This window comes from Gopherus evgoodei, chromosome 7 (genome assembly GCF_007399415.2).
Source record: "Gopherus evgoodei ecotype Sinaloan lineage chromosome 7, rGopEvg1_v1.p, whole genome shotgun sequence".
Taxonomy (NCBI): Eukaryota; Metazoa; Chordata; order Testudines; family Testudinidae; genus Gopherus; species Gopherus evgoodei.
This window is the reverse complement of record NC_044328.1, coordinates 106,863,321-106,884,882: the sequence shown is the minus strand read 5'-3', so window position 1 is coordinate 106,884,882 and position 21,562 is coordinate 106,863,321. Positions and strand designations below refer to the sequence as shown.

At 45.3% G+C, this 21,562-nt stretch overlaps 1 protein-coding gene across 2 annotated transcripts in view; it reads right to left on the bottom strand.

Annotated features, from left to right (window-relative positions):
* Positions 1–21,562, bottom strand: part of NCKIPSD (NCK interacting protein with SH3 domain) — a 94,438-nt gene that overhangs the window by 7,311 nt on the left and 65,565 nt on the right. For both annotated transcript variants that reach the window (XM_030570058.1, XM_030570059.1), the window contains exons 6-10: positions 20,064–20,234; positions 18,241–18,327; positions 16,315–16,453; positions 1,485–1,565; positions 411–539 (exon numbers count right to left, since the gene is read on the bottom strand). In XM_030570058.1, coding sequence (XP_030425918.1) covers positions 411–539; positions 1,485–1,565; positions 16,315–16,453; positions 18,241–18,327; positions 20,064–20,234 — 607 coding nt within the window. The remainder of the gene's footprint in view (positions 1–410; positions 540–1,484; positions 1,566–16,314; positions 16,454–18,240; positions 18,328–20,063; positions 20,235–21,562) is intronic.

Genomic DNA, 21,562 nt, shown 5'->3' with positions numbered 1-21,562 from the left:
AGAGTGGAGGGAATCATGTGGGCTCGGATGGCTTGGCCTGCCTCAAGGGGTTAACTGGTTTTGACAAGCTGTCATTCACTTAGAACGGTATTTTCACCTGGAATCCCAGGTGGGGTTGTATGTGTCGACTTAGTCCTGGCCAGAGAATGAGGGGTCAGGGTGTCTCTCTCTCTCTCTCTCACACACACACGTTCCTTAGTGGGTGATTAAAATCATGCTCTGCCCCCAAAGGCATTCTTTTTCTAAGTCCTTGCTCAGTGCCTACAATGGAAGGCTTGGAGGACTAGAAGAGGGAATAAAGAAGAGAAGGGAGCTTGGCAAGTTAGCATAGTGCAGCCAGGAGGTCAAGAAATTTCCCTCCTGTAGACCACCGAAATCCTGTGAAAGGGAGGAAAAGTAGTGTCACTGACCTGGAATGTGGAGATTAAAGGCCAGAAGGACATTAACAAACAGGTCAGGCAGTTGCTCTGTGGTATCTGAGGGCAGCCCCTCTTCAATCACATCCAACAAGAACTGGACAAACTGTGAGTTGAGGTGCTCTGTACATGAGGAGAAAAGGGCTTTCAGTATCTAGTGCTGATCAAACACGCTACCCTCCCTGATGCAAGACATCGCCTGCTTCTTTTACATTTACAAGCATAAATCAGCTGCAATTTCAGCCACCCAGGAGGTAATGCCCTGGTCACTGGATGGCCAGCTGTGGGGTCTTTGTGGTAGGAGATGTGAATGGCTCAGAAAAAAAAAACTATACACATTTCACAGCAGGGCACCTGATGGGCAGCTTTGCTGAGTAAATGCATTCCCAAATTTCTATTCTAGCTACTGTCCCAGCAGCAAACCAACCAACGACCATAAACATTATGGGCAAGAGATTTATATTCTTGCCCAGTACTTTAGTCCATTTAAAATTAATCCAAATCACTAGTAGTAATTAATTTTAACCTAGCTATTAGGAAAGTGCTGCAGCCCATGCAAACAAGGACACCTGCAGGAAATAATCACCGGGTTATACTAGGAGAGGAATACATGTTTTTGAAAGCTTGGAGAGATTCATTCTGTGCTCCCCATTTCACTGGCTTCAGAGATTGTGCATCTTTACCATGGATTTTAGTGAACTATCTAAGGAGACTCCTACACAAACCTCTCCAACAGCAGCTACATCTCTCAGGGACGTGGAGAATCCCTCCTGTTATTCTAGTGTATGTCTACACTGAAGCGCTGCCGCAGCTGTGCCACTGTAGGGCAGTGTCAAGGGCAGACAAGCCTTTAGGCTTCTTGGCAATGTTGGGCCAATGACTCTCCTACGTCGTGCTGGTGCAAAATTTGGAGAGGGGATAGAGAAGGTGTAGGGGGCATCTCTTTCCTCCCATGCATGCAGCAGGGAGAATCCCCCTCTAGCACTCTGGAGAGCTCTTGGCCACCAGGAACTCCCCCAAGATGTCTAGGCAGCAGATTTCCCTCTCCACAATGCACTCAGTTCTTACCATAGTGGTGATATGGCAGCGGCTCTCCCATGGAGAATATCATAGCCAGCACCAGTGCAGAGTAGCACATCTTTTGATGGTCTGCAAGATAAAACCATAGATCCAGCCATTAATACTCCCAAGTGTCTGCCCTCTGGTTTGAGGTGATAAATGATTTAATTCATATAGGAAGGTAGGCAACTACCCTCTCCCTTTTTAAGAGGAATCTCAACTGTGAGGCTTAGAAAAGATGCCCAGCCAATTAATGATGGCAAGGCAGAGGGGCATTTCAGGACAGCTGGAATGCTGCAATACAAATAAACACTTGTATCTAACAATACATGCATGTGACTGTATCCCTCTCTCTACACTCTTCACATATCATGTGTCATATTCCAGTCAACGCATTTTGGGACCAGGATCAGGTCTTCCTATGTGTTTGAGAACACCCAGCACAACAAGCCTTGACCCTAATGGAGGCCTCTGAGCACTGCAGTGATAAACACATTAACTAACAGCACAGTGAGGTAGCACAGGATAGATTTAGGAAATCTAGATTCAGTTCAGTTGCCACATTTTAAATTCCCAACACCCATTCTAAAACAAAAAACCAAGCAAAAAAACAAACAAACCCCAAGCAGCATTTTGAAAGGATTTTTTGTTCCCTGCAGCTCTGCCAATGCAGCTCACACTTCATTTACACCATCCTCTATTACCATAACCCTGTACTTTCACAGGTGTGTGTACAAGAACACATCTAGCTCAGCCAAGGCACCTCTCTTCTGACATGTACTGTGCCTGCTAGTCTAATCTTGGACTTCTTGTGAATATGAGGTCCAGTACTAAACACGTGTTAACCACTAACACAGATCGCATCTCAACATCTGAACCTGCAAGAAAGAGCAGTTACAGATAAAAAGTTCATGAAAGGTGGCCAGGGTTAAAAAGAGGAAACCCATTTTCATCCATGACCCAAGGCAGGGTTTGAATCCACGTCTGTAGAGAAGACAGGCCAGTTCCGTAACTCATGTCATCCAGACTCATGTATTTTACACAGAGTTTGGAAAATACACTTGGGGGGGGAGAGGCAGGGGAGGAGTTTGATGGGCTGAAGTTTCCTTTGATTCGTATTATTTCTATAGAAACTGCATAATTCATCCAGCTTTGGAGGACACCCTGTTGAACTACACCAACACATCAGCCACGTGCTTCAGTGGAAAGGGAAGAGGCAAAAGCAGCAGAATGGGAATGAACATGGCAGACAAACGTTTTCAATCAATTTTGGGATCTTAATGAATGTTCTTGTTTTTTCCTTCTTTCTTAAGAGGCTCTTAATAAACATGACAAGTGAATAATTAAAATCTCCCCTGTGCCATCCCTGGACACCTCCAACAATTTATGTAATAAGTTGGAACCAGAAAAGCACCCATCTTTCTAGCCATCTTTAAATACTTCCTGCTTCAATGGTTAACATGTCATGGCTAAGTTTCTTTGCTACTGTGTCTGCATTCTTCCATTTTCAATGGATCAGATGTGGCTAAGTTTGTTTAAAGTCACTGGAGGCTGCAGCACACAACGCTCAAGACTCCAGGTGTGAATTCTGCTGGCTTTCCAGGATACACTTGTCTCATGCATCAATCTGTCCCACAACCTGCTAGTCTATCACAATTGTCACTGGCAGTAGCTATACAGGAATGCTCCACAGAATCATAACCACTGCCTTCCCTGAATCTTAATTAGCTGGTGTGCTTCAGTAGGGATCTATAGAAGAACCATAGAACAGTGCATATGTCACAATGAAATACAGTCTCTATCCCCTCAGTTCCATCTGGAAGATTTCAGGAAGTGGAGCATTAATGTTTGTGCTGTGCTCTAGAAGTGCACAGTGCTAGATAAAGGCTAAATACTATGCTCAGTTACATCTACCTGATAGTGATTGGGTCACTTACACATCTGATATAAATAAAACCCAGGTTTTGTTTTTTTTTAAGTTGAACAGAAAGATACTTTTTATGCCTTGAAAATGTAGATTTGGAAAAAGTTTCCATCTAACATATATTTCCATAATGACGCCATATTTACTACAAGAGGCACTCTGTCTCTACTTCATTTCCAGAGCACCTCACCCAATCCTGCCAGATCTAAACATACCATCTGCGAAGGGTTGTGTGCCATAGAGTTTGTTCTTGCATGTACAGACTACAATTCTATCACTGTGGTATCTTACTGCTACATAATTGACTGAAACCTGGCGATCATTATTGAGTGCAGTAGCTGTATCATGAGAAGAAGTTGCCAGAGAACCATATACAGTCTAAAGCTCCTGAAAAGCAATCTATACTAATGGTCTCTTACACACAGACTGAGGGAATCCAGTTGAAGCGTGGAGTCAAACACATATACACCATCACACATAAGCTGCTTGTCCAGAACTTTTCAGATTGTAAACTCCCTGGGCAGAGATTGTGTTTAGGTCAATGACGCTTAACCAAAAATATTACAGCATTATTAAGATTAAGAGATTACCTGACAGAGGTCTATAGATTGAATGGCTGAGAAGGTAAACCGGGCACTCCTGGTTAGTCTCATAATACAAAAATGAGGGACACTCAATGACATTTTGAAAAACAAAATTCAGAATGAATCTGTGAAACTCACTGCTACGAGGTATAACTGAGACCACATCTTAGTTTAATTTTAAAAAAGAACTGGACATTTGTATGGATAATGGGAACATGCAATTAGAGGGGATGCGTAGGGAGAATATGGGGCAGGTGTGTGTGTGACCGTACCTCCCATAAGGCTTTATGGAAATATGCTTAGAATGTGTTTTATGCTACATATGCCATGTAACATATCTCAAAGGTTATGATCTACTGAATGTATTAACCCTATTTGTATTCATGTATCATTTTTGTATTCAAAGTTATGAATGTTGGCTGTCTACTGGCTTGATTTCTAAATAACCTTAGTAGAGCATTTGGTCAGTTCCTGGAGAAAGGAATGTTGAAATTAAGTACCCAATCAAGAAATACTTAAAGAACAATGGATCTTGGAATGCTCCAATCCACATAAGAAGGCTACTTGAGGACGTTCAAGGTAGCATGTAAACAATGGATGCTACCTGTAAAAACAGAGTCATGCATGGACATGTGACTTGCCCAGGTGACTCCTACATTCCATTTGGAGCTGGACTTTGCATAGGAGGAGAGGGTCTCCACCCACAAGAGAAAAAGTCTATTTAAACCCCTGGGAGACCCCTCCATTTTGTCTTCAGCTGGCTAAAGAGAGAGCCTCTCCAACCCCCAGGATACTTAGAAGAAACTGGAACAAAGGGCAGTGACTGCAAGGGGTGTGAGTGATTGCTGGACCCAGGCTAAAAGGAGATTAGTCTGTATAAGGGAGCATTCTGGAACTGGTCAGGATCTTATCTGTATTCAGTTTGATTAGACATAGATTTGTGCATTTTATTTTATTTTGCTTGGTGACTTACTTTGTTCTGTCTATTATTACTTGGAACCACTTAGATCCTACTGTCTGTATTTAATAAAATCACTTTTTACTTATTAACTCAGAGTATGTATTAATACCTGGGGGCGCAAACAATTGTGCATATCTCTCTATCAGTGTTATAGAGGGCGAACAATTTATGAGTTTACCTTGTATAAGCTTTATACAGGGTAAAATGGGTTTATCTGGGTTTAGATCCCATTGGGAGTTGGGCATCTGAGTGTTAAAGACAGGAACACTTCTATGAGCTGCTTTCAGGTAAACCTGTAGCTTTGGGGCAAGTAATTCAGACCCTGAGTCTTTGTGGAGCAGACGGAAGTGTCTGGCTCAGTAAGACAGGGTGCTGGAGTCCTGAGCTGGCAGGGAAAGCAGAGGTGGTAGTAGTAGTCTTGGTACATCAGGTGGCAGCTCCCAAGAGGGTTTCTGTGATAGAACCTACCATGGGGGGGAGGGGGGAGGTCAAGTGACTCCCCAGATTGGCCAGCAGGGAGTGGGGAGGGAGAGGTTCTCTGTCCTCTCCCCGCGCCTCTTCCCCGGCACATTCGGCTGCTCTCCCTGTCCCTGGAAGTTGGGCGGGGAGCAGGATGGAGCCACTTCTGCCTTAAAGAGCCTGGCTGAGAGGAACGCTCCTACATACACACACACTCACCCCCCAGCCAAGCTCTTTCAGGCAGAAGCAGCTCCATCCCACTTCCCACCCAACTGCCAGGGACAGGGAGAACAGCTGAACGCACAGGGGGAGGAGGAGAAGGGAGAAAGAAGATACAGGGAGAGGAGGACAGAGCCTCCCCTGCCTCAGGGAACATGGGACAGGGACAGTGCTGTGGCCCTGGGCTGGGCACAGGGCGGGAGGGGTCACTGGACAGAGGAGACATGTCAGGTGGTCACGTGTCCTTCCCTTTAGTTGGTACTCACCCAATATGGGAAGGCACCAGTCACCTAGCCTCATTACCTGGAGTTGGGAAGATATTTCCTGCCATAACTGTCCAAGTGTAATTGTCTTACATCCTCCTCTGAAGCATCTGGGGGGGGGCCATTGTGAGAGGCAGTATTGTGGACTCTTCCTATGTTCCTATGAAGGCTCTGCTTTGTGCTTGAGCTTTAAAGGCAATACTGGAACATGAATAAACGCTGACTTGACAGTAGTGTAATCACTCAGTACGGAAGCAAGTACATGGTTTTTTATCAGTATATCGAATGATAGGCTGATGTTTTGGGGCATTCGAACCCTCCCTAGTCCCCTTCAAGATACTGGACACTCACTGTATCCTCTATAATGCCAGCCTTGTGTTGAAGAACTGAGGCAATAATCAATCATGACTTGTTTTTAGGATCATACCAATGGCCAGATGGGGGAAAAAATAGCATTAATACAATTATTTTGAAAGAATACAAGACTGTAATTCAGCTGAGGGGCTCTGTTGACTTCAGATGGCATGCACACAGCTCAAGTAGTTAACAAGATGCAGTAAGGCATGCTAGTGAATTCCTGCCACAGATTTCTCAAACTCACTGTGGTATTTTGTACGACAGCCCTTTGTCGAAACATATTTTCTGAAGCTTCTTGAAGGTCTTCATAAACCCCACCCTACCCCACCTAAAAATGCAGCAATGGAAAAGCTGGGTATGGCAGGTGAGGATCAGCGCTTAATTTGTAATGAAAGAGGTGCCAGGGCTCAAGTGATTTTTTTTTTTAAACATTCATAACTGACACAGAAGTGCCGGGGTATGAACTGCTAGAGGTGTCAGTCCTGGCACAAATTAAGCACTGGTGAAGATTGTCTCCAATGTTCAAATGAAAAGATTTGACAGTAGAGTTGTGTGTATATTGAACTGCAAGCGGGAATGGTCATGATTACAGAGGAGACTGTCTGTCTGTTTTCCTTAGAATTGTTCCGGTTAATTCTGCCTTACTGTGTCTTATTATAAACCTTTCTAACAACACATGGATAGATCTGCAAGCTAGCGGCATCACAGGAAAATGACTGTCCAGGAGCAATAAAAACAAAGCATCTGTCAGAAGACCTGGACAGCAGCCAACGTGCTTGCATCAACCCCAGGGTAAGGCTCTCATATCAAAGGCGTCCAGGATCCATGCAGAGAGCTTGAGCCTCAAGTGTTCCTCTGTAACTAGTCAGGCAGGATCCTGTGGAACTCCTGCAGCCTGCTGTACAATCCCCAATTGCTTGAGGGCTGGCATGGATTGCTCTGGCCCCTACCAGCCACAAAAGGGATTAGATACTCTATAATATATCAGACAATGGAGGAGCTGCTATTCTCAAATTCCTAGGGCCAAAATAAGCTTGTCACATCACGATTCAAGGTCATTTCACTCACAGTACTGTTTGTAGTTAGTTCTCCGTGGCAGAAACCTCAGTGTTTAGCTCCAAAATGGTATGTGGATACTGGTAAAGCCTTACAAATCTATCTTTGGATGACAGGAAAAACACACTGCAGGTTGGCCAGGGGCAAGAATACAGGCCCATGCTATCACTTCTCACCACTTGCTTTCTCTGTGGCTGAAGCCCTCCTGCGGCTGAAGCTTTACGATGAGCTGCTGTTTAAACTTTCCATTAAAGTGAATGGAACATCAGTACACACAGGGTTTTTTGGCAGCACAGGCAACACACGTGATGAGGTGCACCTGGCATGCATAACACAAGGCAACACAGGATCCAGACACGACTCTATAAAGCTACCTCAGCTAAAAGCAGTCTCTGCTTCCGGCCACATAAACCAGGGAACACCTCCTTTAGGCAGAATGGGAGCCTTTCCTGATGTGTTTCTCTGATGCCTAAACACTACAGTGCTGCATGGATCAAAAGTCTTATACTGGTAGAATGCAGCTGCAGTTTAAAGACATCAGGTGAAGGTTAGGGAGGGAGGGGATACTGAGAATGAGTCTCAGAGTCTAGGTCTACTCAGGCCTGACTCAGGCTTGCAGAGCTTACACTATGCCACTAACAGCAGCAGTGTAGGCATTGGGGTTGGAGTTGCAGCTCTGAAGCCCACTCCTGTTCCCTGAACTTCAGAGCCTGGCTCCAGCTTGAGCTACATCATCTATACTGTGCTGATGTTTTCAGCACCATAGCGCAAGCTTGAGTCTGCAGCCCCTGACTCAGACTCAGTGACACAGGGTTTTAAAACAGAGTGTAGACAGATCCTGGGAGGTTGCAGGGCAGGAGTCCAACAGGAGAAAATGAAAATGTTTCAGTCCCCACCCCACCTGTATCCGCCACTGTGGTGCTTTGTAGTTGTTCAATAGTGAAGACAGATTATGCTGCAGGGAAGCCAGATTCTACCAGAAGAGCTATAGGATGACCCCATTCTACAAAGAAAGCTGGGTACATATCAAACAGGATTACGATGCTCCACTCACGTGGAGCTCAGCAAGGAGACGCACAAGTCAGCTACTGTTGGAACTTGACACTTCCATTCTAAGGGAACCAGACTTTGATTCCTAGGTTAGCAGCACTGGGAGCTACACAGCTCCTGGGAACAGTGACCCCTCTGGCCAGTTAATGAGCAATGCTGAGGGGCTCCAAAGGAAGGGACGGCACAGATGAAGGGCAGAGAGAGGCTGAATACTGCGGCACTGCCCTAGCACGGAGTATAGCACGAAAACATCCGTCTGGAGTCAAACTTTATGAATTAGTTATGGATGCAAGAGAAAGTTTATTTTTAGATGGCAGCAAACCAGCAGTAACCTTGAACTGGAGGCAAGCATCCTGCTACAGTAACAATCAGAGCTCCAGCTCCAAGCATTTCCAAGTCAGACAGAAAGAAAGGCAATGTGTCATACTCATTGTTAAGAGTACATTTTAGTCACAGGTATTTTTAGTAAAAGTCACGGACAGGTCGCAGATGGTAAACAGAAATTCACGGGCCCATGATCTGTCCGTGACTTTTACTAAAAATACCTACTGTGAGGGGGAGACAGTCCGGGGGTGCCCTGGGTGCTGGGGGGAGGGGTCGAGGTGACCTAGGACCTCTCTCTGTGCTGGAGGAGGGGGGGGATGGGTCATAGCGCATGGCCTGGGACCCCCGCTCGTACTGGGCGGGGGGCAGGCTGTGGCATGGACCCCCGTGGTACTGAGGGAGGGAGGGCCAGGCTGCGACCCATGGCCCAGGACTCCTGGTGGTACTGAGGACAGGGTTGGGGCTCCCTACCCAGGTCTGTGTCCCTGAAGCTCCTGGGCCAGCACCAGCTGCTGCAGAAGTCACAGAATCTGTGACTTCAGTGAGAGACTCGCAGCCTGTGTATGGTTGATAAGCCAACGTAATTTAAAGAGAAAGTTTATAATGGTATAAGCATAATGAACTGAGTCCTTGCTGTATTAATCCAATATGCATTGTGCTGCTCCAAGCTTAAAGCATTTTTCAGTCACTCCCCTTCTGAAATGCATAATGTTAGAGTCTAAGCACAGAGGAATGCAGAGGGCACCGCATTAGGCTCAGCCCTCATTCCCCAAGGCCAGAAGGAAGCACTGTGATCATCTTAGTCTGAACTCCTCTATACACAGGCCAGAGAACTTCACCAAAACCATTCCTAGACCAGATCTTTTAGAAAAACACCCAGTCTGAATTTGTCTAGCTTCAACTTCCTGCCACTGGACCATTCAGACACCAAATTAGCGACGTCTGTCCTTTCCATTACACAGACTGCTTGGTTGATATGGGCAGGCTGAGTTAAGAGACACAGTAAATTCCATGACCTCTGTGACATTGCACCCCATAATACTTTATAGAAATATGCTTATGAGTGTAAATATGACATAACTGGAATATGTTTTATGCTAATATGCCATGTAACGTATCTTTGCAAAAGTTATGATCTACTGAGTATGTTCATCCTATTTGTATAAATGCATCATTTTTGAATCTGAAACTAGGAATATAAAATACAACTCCAAGGTCCTATTGTAGTTATGCAAAGTGTGGGCCATTAATGGTGGTTTGGAATCTCAATGGCTCCCATTAGCCAGGATGATTGGTTGTAAATGGCTCTGTTTACTCATGTGATCATGTCACCTGAACTGGAATCCATCTTTAACCTGGTGCTTTTCCATCTAGAAGGAGGGGTGGGAACCCAGGGAGGGACAAAGGATTCCTGCCTTGTGCCAAAGATCTATAAGGGGGTGGAATAGAACAAAGGGAGCTGCAGTCAAGAGAAATCCCCTAGCTACCACCTGAACTGGAACAAGGACTGTACCAGGGGAAAGGATTGGGTCCAGACTAGAAGGAGGCTAGTCTGTCAAAGCAGCTTATTGGAACATCTCTGAGGGTGAGATTTACCTGCATTTAAGCTTCCTACTGTATTAGGCTTAGACTTGCATGTTCTATTTTATTTGGTAATTTACTTTGTTCCGTCTGTTATTACTTGGAACCACTTAAATCCTACTTTTTGTATTTAATAAAAACTCTTTTTACTTATTAATTAACCCAGAGTATGTATTAATACCTGGGTGGAGGGGCAAACAGCTGTGCATCTCTCTCTATCAGTGTTATAGAGAGCAAACAATTTATGAGTTTACCCTGTATAACCTTTATACAGGGTAAAATGGGTTTATTTCAGGAGCTGGATATCTTTGTGCTGGAGACAGGAGCACTTCTTAAGCTGTTTTCAGTTAAGCCTGCAGCTTGTGGGGGACATGATTCAGACTTGGATCTGTATTTGCAGCGGGCAAGTCAAGATACTGAAGGCCCAAGCTGCCAGGGAAAGTGGGCTCAGAGGTAGCCCAGGCACATAATGTGGCAGTCCCAAAGGGGTTTCTGTGATCCAACCCATCACATCCCCATCTCTGAGAGGCAGCCTGCGTGGAATTTACTTAGCTCCAGGGAAACGTATGTGATGGTCTTTGTTCCAAACTGAAGGATAACAGCCCTATTAGCCCCTTTGGAAAACACGGTCCTCACTCAGAACATAACAGGTGACGCTTCTGCAGGTTTCATAATCAGCCGAACTTGTCCAAGAATTTAAGTTTTGCCCAAACATCTCTTTGCAAGAGAGACTTCAAACCAGGGTACCTGTGTAACAAGGGGAGACTGACTCCTCATTCAGTGGGTAGAAAACTATCAGGTTATCACTGCATATTAATAACACCACAGGAGACTGGATGGGGCACAGGATGGGCTCAAGGTATTAATAATGAGAGAGACTTTCAGTTAAATTACTGATTCTAATCTAGCCCAAGTGGTCAGTGATTAAAAACTACCACCACTTGATGGGCTGTCCAGTGGGCCTCCATTTAAAGTGAGGCAATGGGTTCTCAATCCAGTTTCTAATAGGCAAAGTATCAATGTTAAAAAATAACACACACCACTGCCATTGACATTAGCTGGCCATCTGACCGTTTCAGCAGAGAGACTAGGAATGAACAGACCACAGAGACTGCCTTCCCCTCTTATCCCAGAGGTGGTTCCTCCAGGGCAAGATTTAGGCATATAAGCAGTGAAGCGTGGAAGAAGACTGGAGTGCTGTTTCTTGCATCATATCTGTGAGCAGAGGGTGTCAGTCTCCAAGGCTGAGAGTCAAGCACTTTTTACACGCAATAATTCCACTAAAACCACCCTCCAATGCCTGCTACCAGTCTTTGTGACGAAGGACTGTAGGCGTGTTTAACAGAAAACGAAAAGAGGAAGAGCAGCAGGAATATGCAAATTAACCCTCAACATCAGCTCTGTTATGATGAAGAGACCACAAGAAAATGTCAAGAGGACCCACTTTGGGGTAGATGGGGGAGCAGGAAAGACTCCAGGACTCCGAGTCAAAAGCTTTGGAGTGCCAGGAAATGGTTAATTCTAGATCATTTGGGTTTGGCAGCAGCTGCAAGAACAAGTATTTTATAAACAGCTTCCAAATAAAAAAAGCATTTGGGGCATGAGAAAAGGGGGGTGGAAAGAGAGACGTTTAATGGACTCCTGCCACATGGCTTTACATCTCAAGCTGCTCTAAAGTCACAGGCCTCCAATCTCCCACACAAATATCCCAGCTACTAAACTAATTTTACGTTTTAAATGTCAGGCCCTAATTTCCTGAATGGGAGCAGCTCAGCCCCAGCAAAACAAGCTAGTTGTAAGTACAGAGTCGCCATCTCAGAGAAAGCCCCAAATTTAAGGGGATGAATTGAACATGTTTTGATAACAAGCTGCCCTCTGCCAAGGATCCATAGGGCACACTATGTCTCTGTCTTCCACAGTCTCTCATCAGTGCACTCCTCTTAGGCTTGGCCTACTCTTAAGAATTAGACTGACCAAACTACATTGCTAGGGCTGTGCGAAATGTCCTGTCCTGTGTGATATATTTAGATCGACATCACCCATGGTGTAGATGTAGCTAGGTTGACGGAAGAAACTAACAACTCTTTGAGAGGTGCATTGTATACATTGATGTGAAAACTCTGTCAGTGCAGGAAGCAGCTACACTTGAGTGGCACAGATGCAGAGACTGCAGTGTAAACATACTCCATGATAGGCTCTGGGCCTCCATTTCGCTCAAGGGGAGCCCTGTGGCCCTCCTACTCAGACTGGATCCCTGACTTCAGGATGCATTTCTCTCAATGGCTCCTTAGCTCAGTGCTCAGAGAAATGGATTAAAATACAAGTCCATAGACGTGAATCTTACCTGTCTTGCTTTCCCTTGCTTAGGTAGGTAGGTAGGTCGGTAGGTCTCATTTAATATTGGACTGGGAGACTGTCAGACAGCATCTTCCTTACTGCCTGGCCCACAGTGGAGCTCAGGAGACCCAGATTAGAGAAGTCTCCCCAGCTGTGGAGGGCACGTTACTAACAGAAGCCTCAAGTCCCAGTCACCTGGCCTGTTTTCATGGGCACTGCTCCTTCTCCAAGTTCAGGCAGAGGAGGAACTATGTTCAGATAAATTATCTCTCATCCACATTCCAAAAAGTTGGTGGTTTGGTTGAGACAAGGACCAATTTTTATGGTCTAGTTGTCAGGCTCCATTGTATCTTCAGGGCATCTTCATTCACTTGCTGACAGTTCTTGATAGCTCAGTTACCAATCCCAGACATGGCTACATGACACACACCCTAACCCTCTGACTGCCTATTCCCTGCTTCCAGAGAACCTCTCTAGACAGACTTTAACTCTTTGAGACCAGGTAACAACCAGCACAAGATTAAACTGAGTCACAAAAAATAACATTTCCTAAGAATAATGCATAAGCCTTCCATGTTCTCCACACCCTTCACTGAAGCCAGGCTGATTCAACAGTGGTCTTGGAAAAGAAAAGGAAGATCAGACCCAGCTTTCTGGCTTGCTAAGGCAAAGGATAGTGGAATAGCAACCTGAGATTTGAGTGTTGGAAAGCAGAGAAGGCTGTTTGGCATTGCTACTGCTACTCATTACAAAATGTCATGGCTTTTCAGAGTTAATTGCTCTTCCTCCTTAGTCCCAGAGAATCCAGAGATAGCAAAATTACCGAAGGCTACTGTAAAAAAATTAACCATTTCACTGATAACTGGTACTCTGGTCTCCTACTCCTGTCATTAGTGTTGAATCTCTGTGCTTGGCCTCTGGCAACTACCCAATTCCCACTCATTTGTGTGGACTCTAGCCTACACTTAAACTCCATAAGGTCTGGCAAGAGTGGCCTGACATCCAAGAGACGGGAAGTAGTAGTATAGCTGAGATCTCAACCTGGGCGTGGTACCATTTCTAGCGTCCATCACCAGAGTATCCAGCTGCTGATCAGGTCAATTAGATCTGCTTAAACTGGCAGGTGCTTGAAGAGTCTGGGAACCGCATGGATGGAACTTTTAAAAAACATTTTAAAGTAAACCAATCTTCAAGCCAAATCCACCCCGAGCCCCGGATCTCTGGTTAAAAAGAGAAACAAGTGAAGGGAAAATGGCAAATAACAGTAAATGCAGCACAACCTATTACAGATGGGACCTGTTCAGCACAGACAAACTATTCTGTTTAAGCAGTATGAGCAGCTGGTTAAGTGCTGAGTTGCCCTTAATTCATTATTTAGATCATATGGAGAGGCAGAGGTTTGAAAATCTGTGTTTTGGATCAGACCAGGGTCTATTTTTGACCTGTATTTACTACAAACCTCTTAACGCTCCCTCCTGCATTATAGAAACCTAGCTAAACGGTTCCTCCAAAACCAACAGGAATAGACAGGGCAGGTTTCTGAAGAGAATATGTACATCAAATAGAAAGCAATCAGGAGAGAACCAACCCGACAGCTGGGAAGGCAGAATCCTTGGCAGTGGTGTAGTTCTAGTGCAGGCAGAGTGAGACTACGCTGCACAGTGCATTCAGGAGTGAAGGTGAGAAATAAGTAACCCTTCTGTCCCTGGTTTTAACTGCACACCATTCCCTAGTTCAGCTGTCAGTCCACTGCTCCACACCACAGAGCTAGACAAGTCTAAGCTGCAGACAGACTTTGGAAGTTGCCTGATCCTCTTCCTTTCAGGGAAAGAGGGGGCTCCATTTCAATTGCATAAGGATAAGGACACCCATTCCCGTTATTCCCTCCCAGATAATAGGGGTTTTTAGAGTTACATCTGATACAAGGGAGGACACAGTCCATTGCTCCATTTCCACACAGCTTTAATTAATGCTTTCCTTCTCTGGATTGCATCTGACAGTTCACACAGGGGAGAGGCAGGCAGACTGTGACAGTGTCCTCACGCCCTGCACTGAGGGTTGCAGTGAGCACGGGTATCGTGTAACAAGGCAAAAGAGAACCGTGCTCAGCTTGGAAAAGTGAACAAGTTCTCCGGGGAGTTTCCAGCTGTAAGGTTTATTCTTTGGTTTTTCTAAGAGGCAGCAGCAGCCTAGAGGGGCTTGTTAAACAGTTTTCTTTGTGTTTGACATGGAAGCACCACCCATTCCCTCAATTCAACTTGTACATATTGACACATTAGCGTCACATGTCTCCCACCCCCCTTCCCCGCACCAGCCCCTGGTAAGGAGGGGTTGTTTTCAGTCATCTAGTTTCAGGTAGTAGATGAGAAATTCAGCAGAATAAACCAGCTTTAATTGATTAAGAGAGCACCTGGAAGAGTATTGAATCCATTGCCTTTGGGACAACCTATAGTGAGAGCCCTACACACCAGAGCCAGCCCATTCCTGTCATTGCAGGATGCTTTCATTTGCAACCAGTTCTCAGATATGCTCAGACTAAATGAGGGATCCGGATCCAGCTGACTTCAGTGGGAGGGAGAGTATGGGTGTTCCCAGGCCAGTGGTGCTGACGACACCTGTGAGGCAGGTTTTCTGTTAAACTTAATGAAGCGTCAGCTTCTATATCTGTCCTTTACCCGGGACCCAGGCACACAGCATGAATCCAGAACATGGTCTGCATGGCACTCACTCGTACACCACTTCCCGTAGGCTGCCTGCACGCACTCCTCTGAAGGACAGGTTCAAGGTTGAAGGGATAAAATTAAAGGAAGAGTTACACATAGTAAAGTGAACTGTCATACTGGTGAGATGTATTGGGCCACATCACCCCAGGGAAAGGGTAGAAGCTCCACTGCTTGCATTGAAAACTTGACTGGACAAGTGGCCAGAAAGTATAGCATCAGGAACAATCCTGCACTGACTCCTAGTGTTGGTGGATTGATAGATGATGGTTTATCCCCATCTTCAGCTTCTCGGCGTCTCGCATGTTTAAACCCCTGGCAGAGTGGCTCCTGACCCTAATGAAGGACCACCGGAAGGAGAGAAGACCTATGACAGGAGCTATGCCTACACACACTGCACTAACTGGAAGCCTCAATATCAGCATCCATTCCAAGCACATTGGTGACGCTAATGAGCAACAAGACTAATCGCAAGGAGAGTTATTCCATTTTAGCCAGTACACATCTCTCCAGTCGTCAGCAAGGGATGCACACTTAGCACTGGGGTAAAAAGGGTGGTGTACAGAGACAAAGCCTGCCTGAAAGAGGCCAGATTTCTTCCTCAAGGATCTGCATGCATCTTCCATTAACACCATGAACCAAACAGAAAGCTGAGACTCAAAGCAACACTTGGCAGAAATAAAGAATAAGATGAAATATTAATTTATGCCACTTCCTGCATACCTGTATATTCAACAGCAAAAGTGAGGGGTACTATAATATATAAGGCATTTATTTATTTAGCCCTAAATCAAAGGATTAAAACCAAAGCTAGGTTTTATAAGGTTTAATCAAGTTGATACTTATTTTAAAATAAGTGTACATGTCTCCCCTAGAATGCTTAGGACACACTGAACGGGAAGCTCAGGATGGGTTTGAACTCCAAAATTTAAAATTCCCTAACAGCACGTAACCTTTCTAATGGAAAGCCGTGCCCCTAGGAGCAGTCTATAACTACAGCTCACCTTGCGTATGAGTCTGCATGTCACGTGCCAGCTCCATTGGAAGGACGGAGTTAACGAGAGTGGAGATAATAGCAGCATCCAAGTTGCACATTGCTCCAAAGCACTTCAGCAGCAGTAGCCGCAATGGCACTCGGTGTTCCTAGAAAGAAAGGAATCCTTCCAGTTAGACAAAACCACAGTTGAGTACTCGGTTCAAGACTCAAGCCAAGCAGGGAGCTTTCAAGTCCACACTTACTGTGACCAGTGCAGGTGAACAAGCAGAAGTGCTAGGCAGCCCGTTTCAACCCATTATCAGATATGGCACAGATCTTTCCAGTGTACAAGTTGATCTAGCCCCAATATCAGCTTTTAAAAACTGCAGATTTTTTTTTTTTAAATTCATCTTTGTGCTGGAATCAGCTACTAATGCCTGTACTATTGATGCTAACAAAAGGTACAGGGCAGCAATAGCTCACACCTGAAATACCGTGCATCTCATCCACAGTTTGACTGTTGTGACAAGACAGATAAAGAGAGCCTAGGGTGTATGATCCTATTTTGGCCCCACCAAAACCAGATCTGATTCAATCTGAATGCCTGTGCCTCTTACAGGGATGCACAGTTTTCTTGACCCCGGTAGAGGGGGCAGACACAGTGCTCCTAGAAGATCTATAGCTTGCAACTCCTCCCTTTACTTCGGGAGTAATCATAGTGAAGTGCTGAGTGTGGAACTGAAAAGGAGTTTTAGCACCTCAAGATCTATCAGGATCTATTATAATCTAAACCGATTTTGCAGCATCTCTGATAATTAATGAAAAGGACCTTGAAGGGCTGCTATAAAGTTGTCAGGTTTCATGCTGAGAATGGGTTTTTAATCAGAAGGCTTTGAGTGCACAAAGCAGAAATTCCATCATCAAATCTCTTTTCAAGGCAGTGGTTCTGCTTGATCCTGAAGCCCACCCTCTCCCTGACAGGAGCCCTGAAGCTAGGCTTCACCTGATATCACTCCAAACATCAGCTGACAAACTGGTCAGAGAGGTCAAAAGAAACCCAGAACAGAGAGAAGAATCCTGGCACCAAGCATCACAGGTACTAAAGTCCAATGGGTAACTGTACCACTCTCCATATGGTCATTCATCCTGTGAAGTCACGTTCACAGAGCACACCATGGAGAACAATAATGCACTGGGAAAGCCAGCAGCCTGCGCTGCGTACTCCTGACTGGGCTTCCCAGTTCTCTCTAACATGTTGCGGCCTCTTCCATAGCCAAGCTCTGGGTTTATCAGAGCAATGTTTTATTAAAAGCTGATTGCACTGTTTGCTGTGCTGTGGCTGGGGACTAAGGAAAAAATTTTCTACCCATGTCTAAGTGCTACTGCAGTGAGCCTTAGGAAGAAAATGGGGCAGAGAAATATTTCTATAGGCACAGAAGGCAAACTTCCCACTTCTTCCTCTGAACATCAATTTCCTTCCTCAGTCCCAAGGCAGCTCCTCACAACCCACTTTCCTAATCAGAGCTGTTTACAGATGTAGAGCCACGCATCAATTAAGAGAGGAGAAGCCACAGCCTGTTGGCTTTCCCAAGGCATTCTCAGAAATCCTTCCTCTAAACTATAGTAGAGCTGCTGCTTCTGTTCCTTTTGGAGCTAAAAAGAAAGCGGCAATCTTTACCTTTCAGACTGCTTACAGGTACAGTACTAGATACTGCTCCTGAAACTAGACTCAAGTACTACCTCCTCATCGTCCATGTAAGCTCTGCACAACCCACAAGTATAATACATAGTTACCTAAGTGTGCAAGAAGGATTTTTTGAAACTCAGTCTAGTTCAGGGAGCAAACTGTCCAAATGGGGAAAAGGTTTACATACATTCATGCTTGTTAACCTTTTTCCTTTGGGTCTACAGGAAAACATCCAATAGAAGATAGGAAGAATGCAACACCTCTTACCATCTGATAATATGCCACAAGGGATAGGACTGATTCAAACTCATTCTTTTTGCACATTTTCTTGCAAACGTCAGGATCTGCATCTGTCTGGAAACACAATCGAACAAGTGAGATTGTTGGCATACTGGAGAAGGCAAAGGATCTCTATCCGGAACACAGAGAGGCCCCAAGTCAGGCTGGCCTTTCAGCAGGATAAAGAACTGTTCCCATCTCATCCTCCATCCCCAGGACTTCAGTCTCCACAGCCCAACCACCCTACAAAGAAATTAGGAGGCAAGCAAAAAGACAGTGCCTGGGGAAACAGTTGCCCTACAGATTCCATATCAAAGTGAACTCCTGGAACTGCCTCAGTGCTGTGCAATCTCTCTCGGCATGCCTTACATGCTGAAAGCATCTGAAAAAGGTGAACCAAGAAGAGTTTTGAAAATACTGTTTGTGTTGCAGTCACACCCGAAGCCCCAGTCAGTGCTGGGCTTGCTATGTTAGACACACGCATATGATGCTTGCAATCTATAAACATTTTGGTTATGCTTCCATTGTCTTCCTTAAACTTGGCAGATCTCACCCTGCAGAGTTAGTGGGGGAAGAAACATAGAGGAAGCTGGATTAAGCCCATCTGATGAGCTGTATGTTTTAGAGTTGGTCTTCACTTAAAAATTAGATCAACCTAACAACCCTGCTCAGGACTGTAAAAATCTTCATGCCCTAAGTGCTGAACTAGCCCCCACTGTGGATGCAGCTAGGTCGACAGAAGAATTTTTCTGTCGACCTAGCTACTGTCTCTTGGAGAGATGGACTGATGGCATCAACAGGAAAAACCCTTCTGTTGACATAGCAAGCATCTACACTAAGGCACTGCTGTAGCTCCATAGCTGTGCTGCTTTATCGTCCGCAGTGTAGACGTGCCCTTGGAGAAGCAGCTGAAGCTCATGTGTTCAGAAGAAATTAAGAGTTAAGACCTTCTACACTGGCCTTCACACAGTGCTGGAAACAGTGTTTTTAAACAGTCCCAATAACACTTTTCACACAGTTTAAATACCAGGCAGTGTTAGCATGTTGTTAGGGCTTAGGCTAGAACACTAATACTGTTTGGCCTGTGCATGCTGGCCAGCCAAATCATGAAACAAGTTTCCAGTGGAACAGTGTTCAGCTGAGCTTGCAGTGTGTCTGGGGAGGAGGTTTTTGGTGGCTATTTATTTATTTACTTTTTAAAGACGGATGAATAATAAACCTGGCACTGTAAAACATGGGTGGATGATTATCTTGCAAGGTGGATTTAATCCTGGTTCCTAAGCACGACAGACCCCAGGCAGAGTCTTATTCATAAGCTTGCAACTTAAGTCGCAGGCTGCATTACAGTATTATATTATATATATATATACACACACACACACACACACACACGACAGGGCTTGTTTAACACCTGTTATTAATAAACGGCAACATATTCTCGAACAGCTGTCTGATGATTTCACTAAGGGTCTGTCTACAGGGTGAGTTCAAGTGGTGCAAGCCAGGATGTGACTGCAATGCCCCAGCTTGCTCCACTGTAACTCACTGTGTGGACACTGCTATAGAGCAGCAAAAGTCCCACAGTGTGCCTCAGCATACTGTGCTTTCAAGTCACACTCCAGGGCCCTTACTGCACTGGAGCAGTGACCAAACAGCGAATTACTTTGCAGCAAGCTGGTGCACGGTCAAATCTCGCCTGGCTTGCCAAACCCTAACGCTCCACACGGACAAGCCCTAAGGAAAGGATATTGACAGAGGAAATCTACAAGGGGATCTCAGCTTCACTAAACCTACTTAAGAAAGCAACCCACCAAGATACGGAGCAGCTCTTCCAAATAGCAGCAGATGACATTTTCATCCTCATAGAGTGCCCAGCTGCGCTGCTGGGCATCTTCTTTGTGCCTGGCCAGATCTGCAAAGATCACCTCAAGTCGCTGCTCATCATGGCAGATCTGCCCTGAAGGCAGCCCAGAATTCAGATTCTGCAAAAAGACAGAAAAGAAATACCAGTAATAGGGGTCCTGATAGTTAGCAGTTTTTTGCAGAGTAATTGTTTCCATGGGTATCCTTTACCTGAGTCCTGAGAGGTCACTTCATTCAGATAATAACTGGCAACAGGTGGACAGTTTCTCTCTCTCTCTCTCACACACACACACCCCTATCTCTCTGCTACTTCTAAACACTGTTTTCTGGTTCTCTCCCCCTTCCATCCTTGCAAAGATTATGAAATTACTGAATCAGTGAAAGGAGGCTCCAGGACTGGGGCAGAGTCAGAAATCATCTTTACATCTTCAAAACCTTGACCGCAATGCTGAAGAAGCAGTTTTGCTTTCAGAGGGTATGAAAATCATGCTGAGTTTTCATCAGAGATTCCAGTGCAGAAACATAAGGTTGGACACCAGAGCAGCTGGTTGCCTCAGTTGGATCAATGAGAAGCCTAACATCTGATCAGCTCCAGAAAACATTCCTACAGCCATGGGAATTTATACCTGGGGATTGCATGGACCAGATAAGTACAGTTTAGTACATAAAATCCTTCCTTCGCTTTTAACAGGAAATGGGAGTGCCACATGTCTACAAAAGAACACGTTTTGTCAATGCTTTGGAAGGACACTGCTGAGTGGAGAAGTTTATTTTCCATCAGAGGAAAAATAATCTACAACTAGCTGCTACAGTAACTCCTCACTTAACGTTGTAGCTATATTCTGGAAAAATGTGATTTTAAGCAAAATGATGTTAAGCAAATCCAATTTCCCCATAAGAATTAATGTAAATGGGGGCGAGGGGGTTAGCTTCCAGGGAAATTTTTTTCACCAGACAAAAAAGACTAATATATATATAATATATAAACACAAACACAGCATAAGTTTTAAACAAACAATTTAATACTGTACACAGCAATGATGATTGTGAAGCTTGGTTGAGGTGGTGAAGTTAGAATGTGGGATATTTCCTGGCGAATGCCTTACTGCTAAATGATGAATTAGCACTCGGCTGAGCCCTCAAGGGTTAACATATTGTTGTTAATGTAGCCTCATACTCTATAAGGCAGCACAAATGTAGGGAGGGGAGACAGCATGACAGATAGAGACAGAGACATAGTGTGTGGGGGGGCGGGGCGGGGCGGGCCCTGGGGCTGCCATGCTCCGGCCGGCGCTGCAGCCAGGAGAGCAGGGCCGTGCTCCAGCCGGAGCTCCGACCGCTGTCGCGAGGCCCTGGGGCTGCCGCGCTCCAGCTGGAGCTCCGATCGCTGTCGCGAGGCCCTGGGGCTGCCGCGCTCCGGCCGGGAGAGCGGGGCTGCCGAAAACCC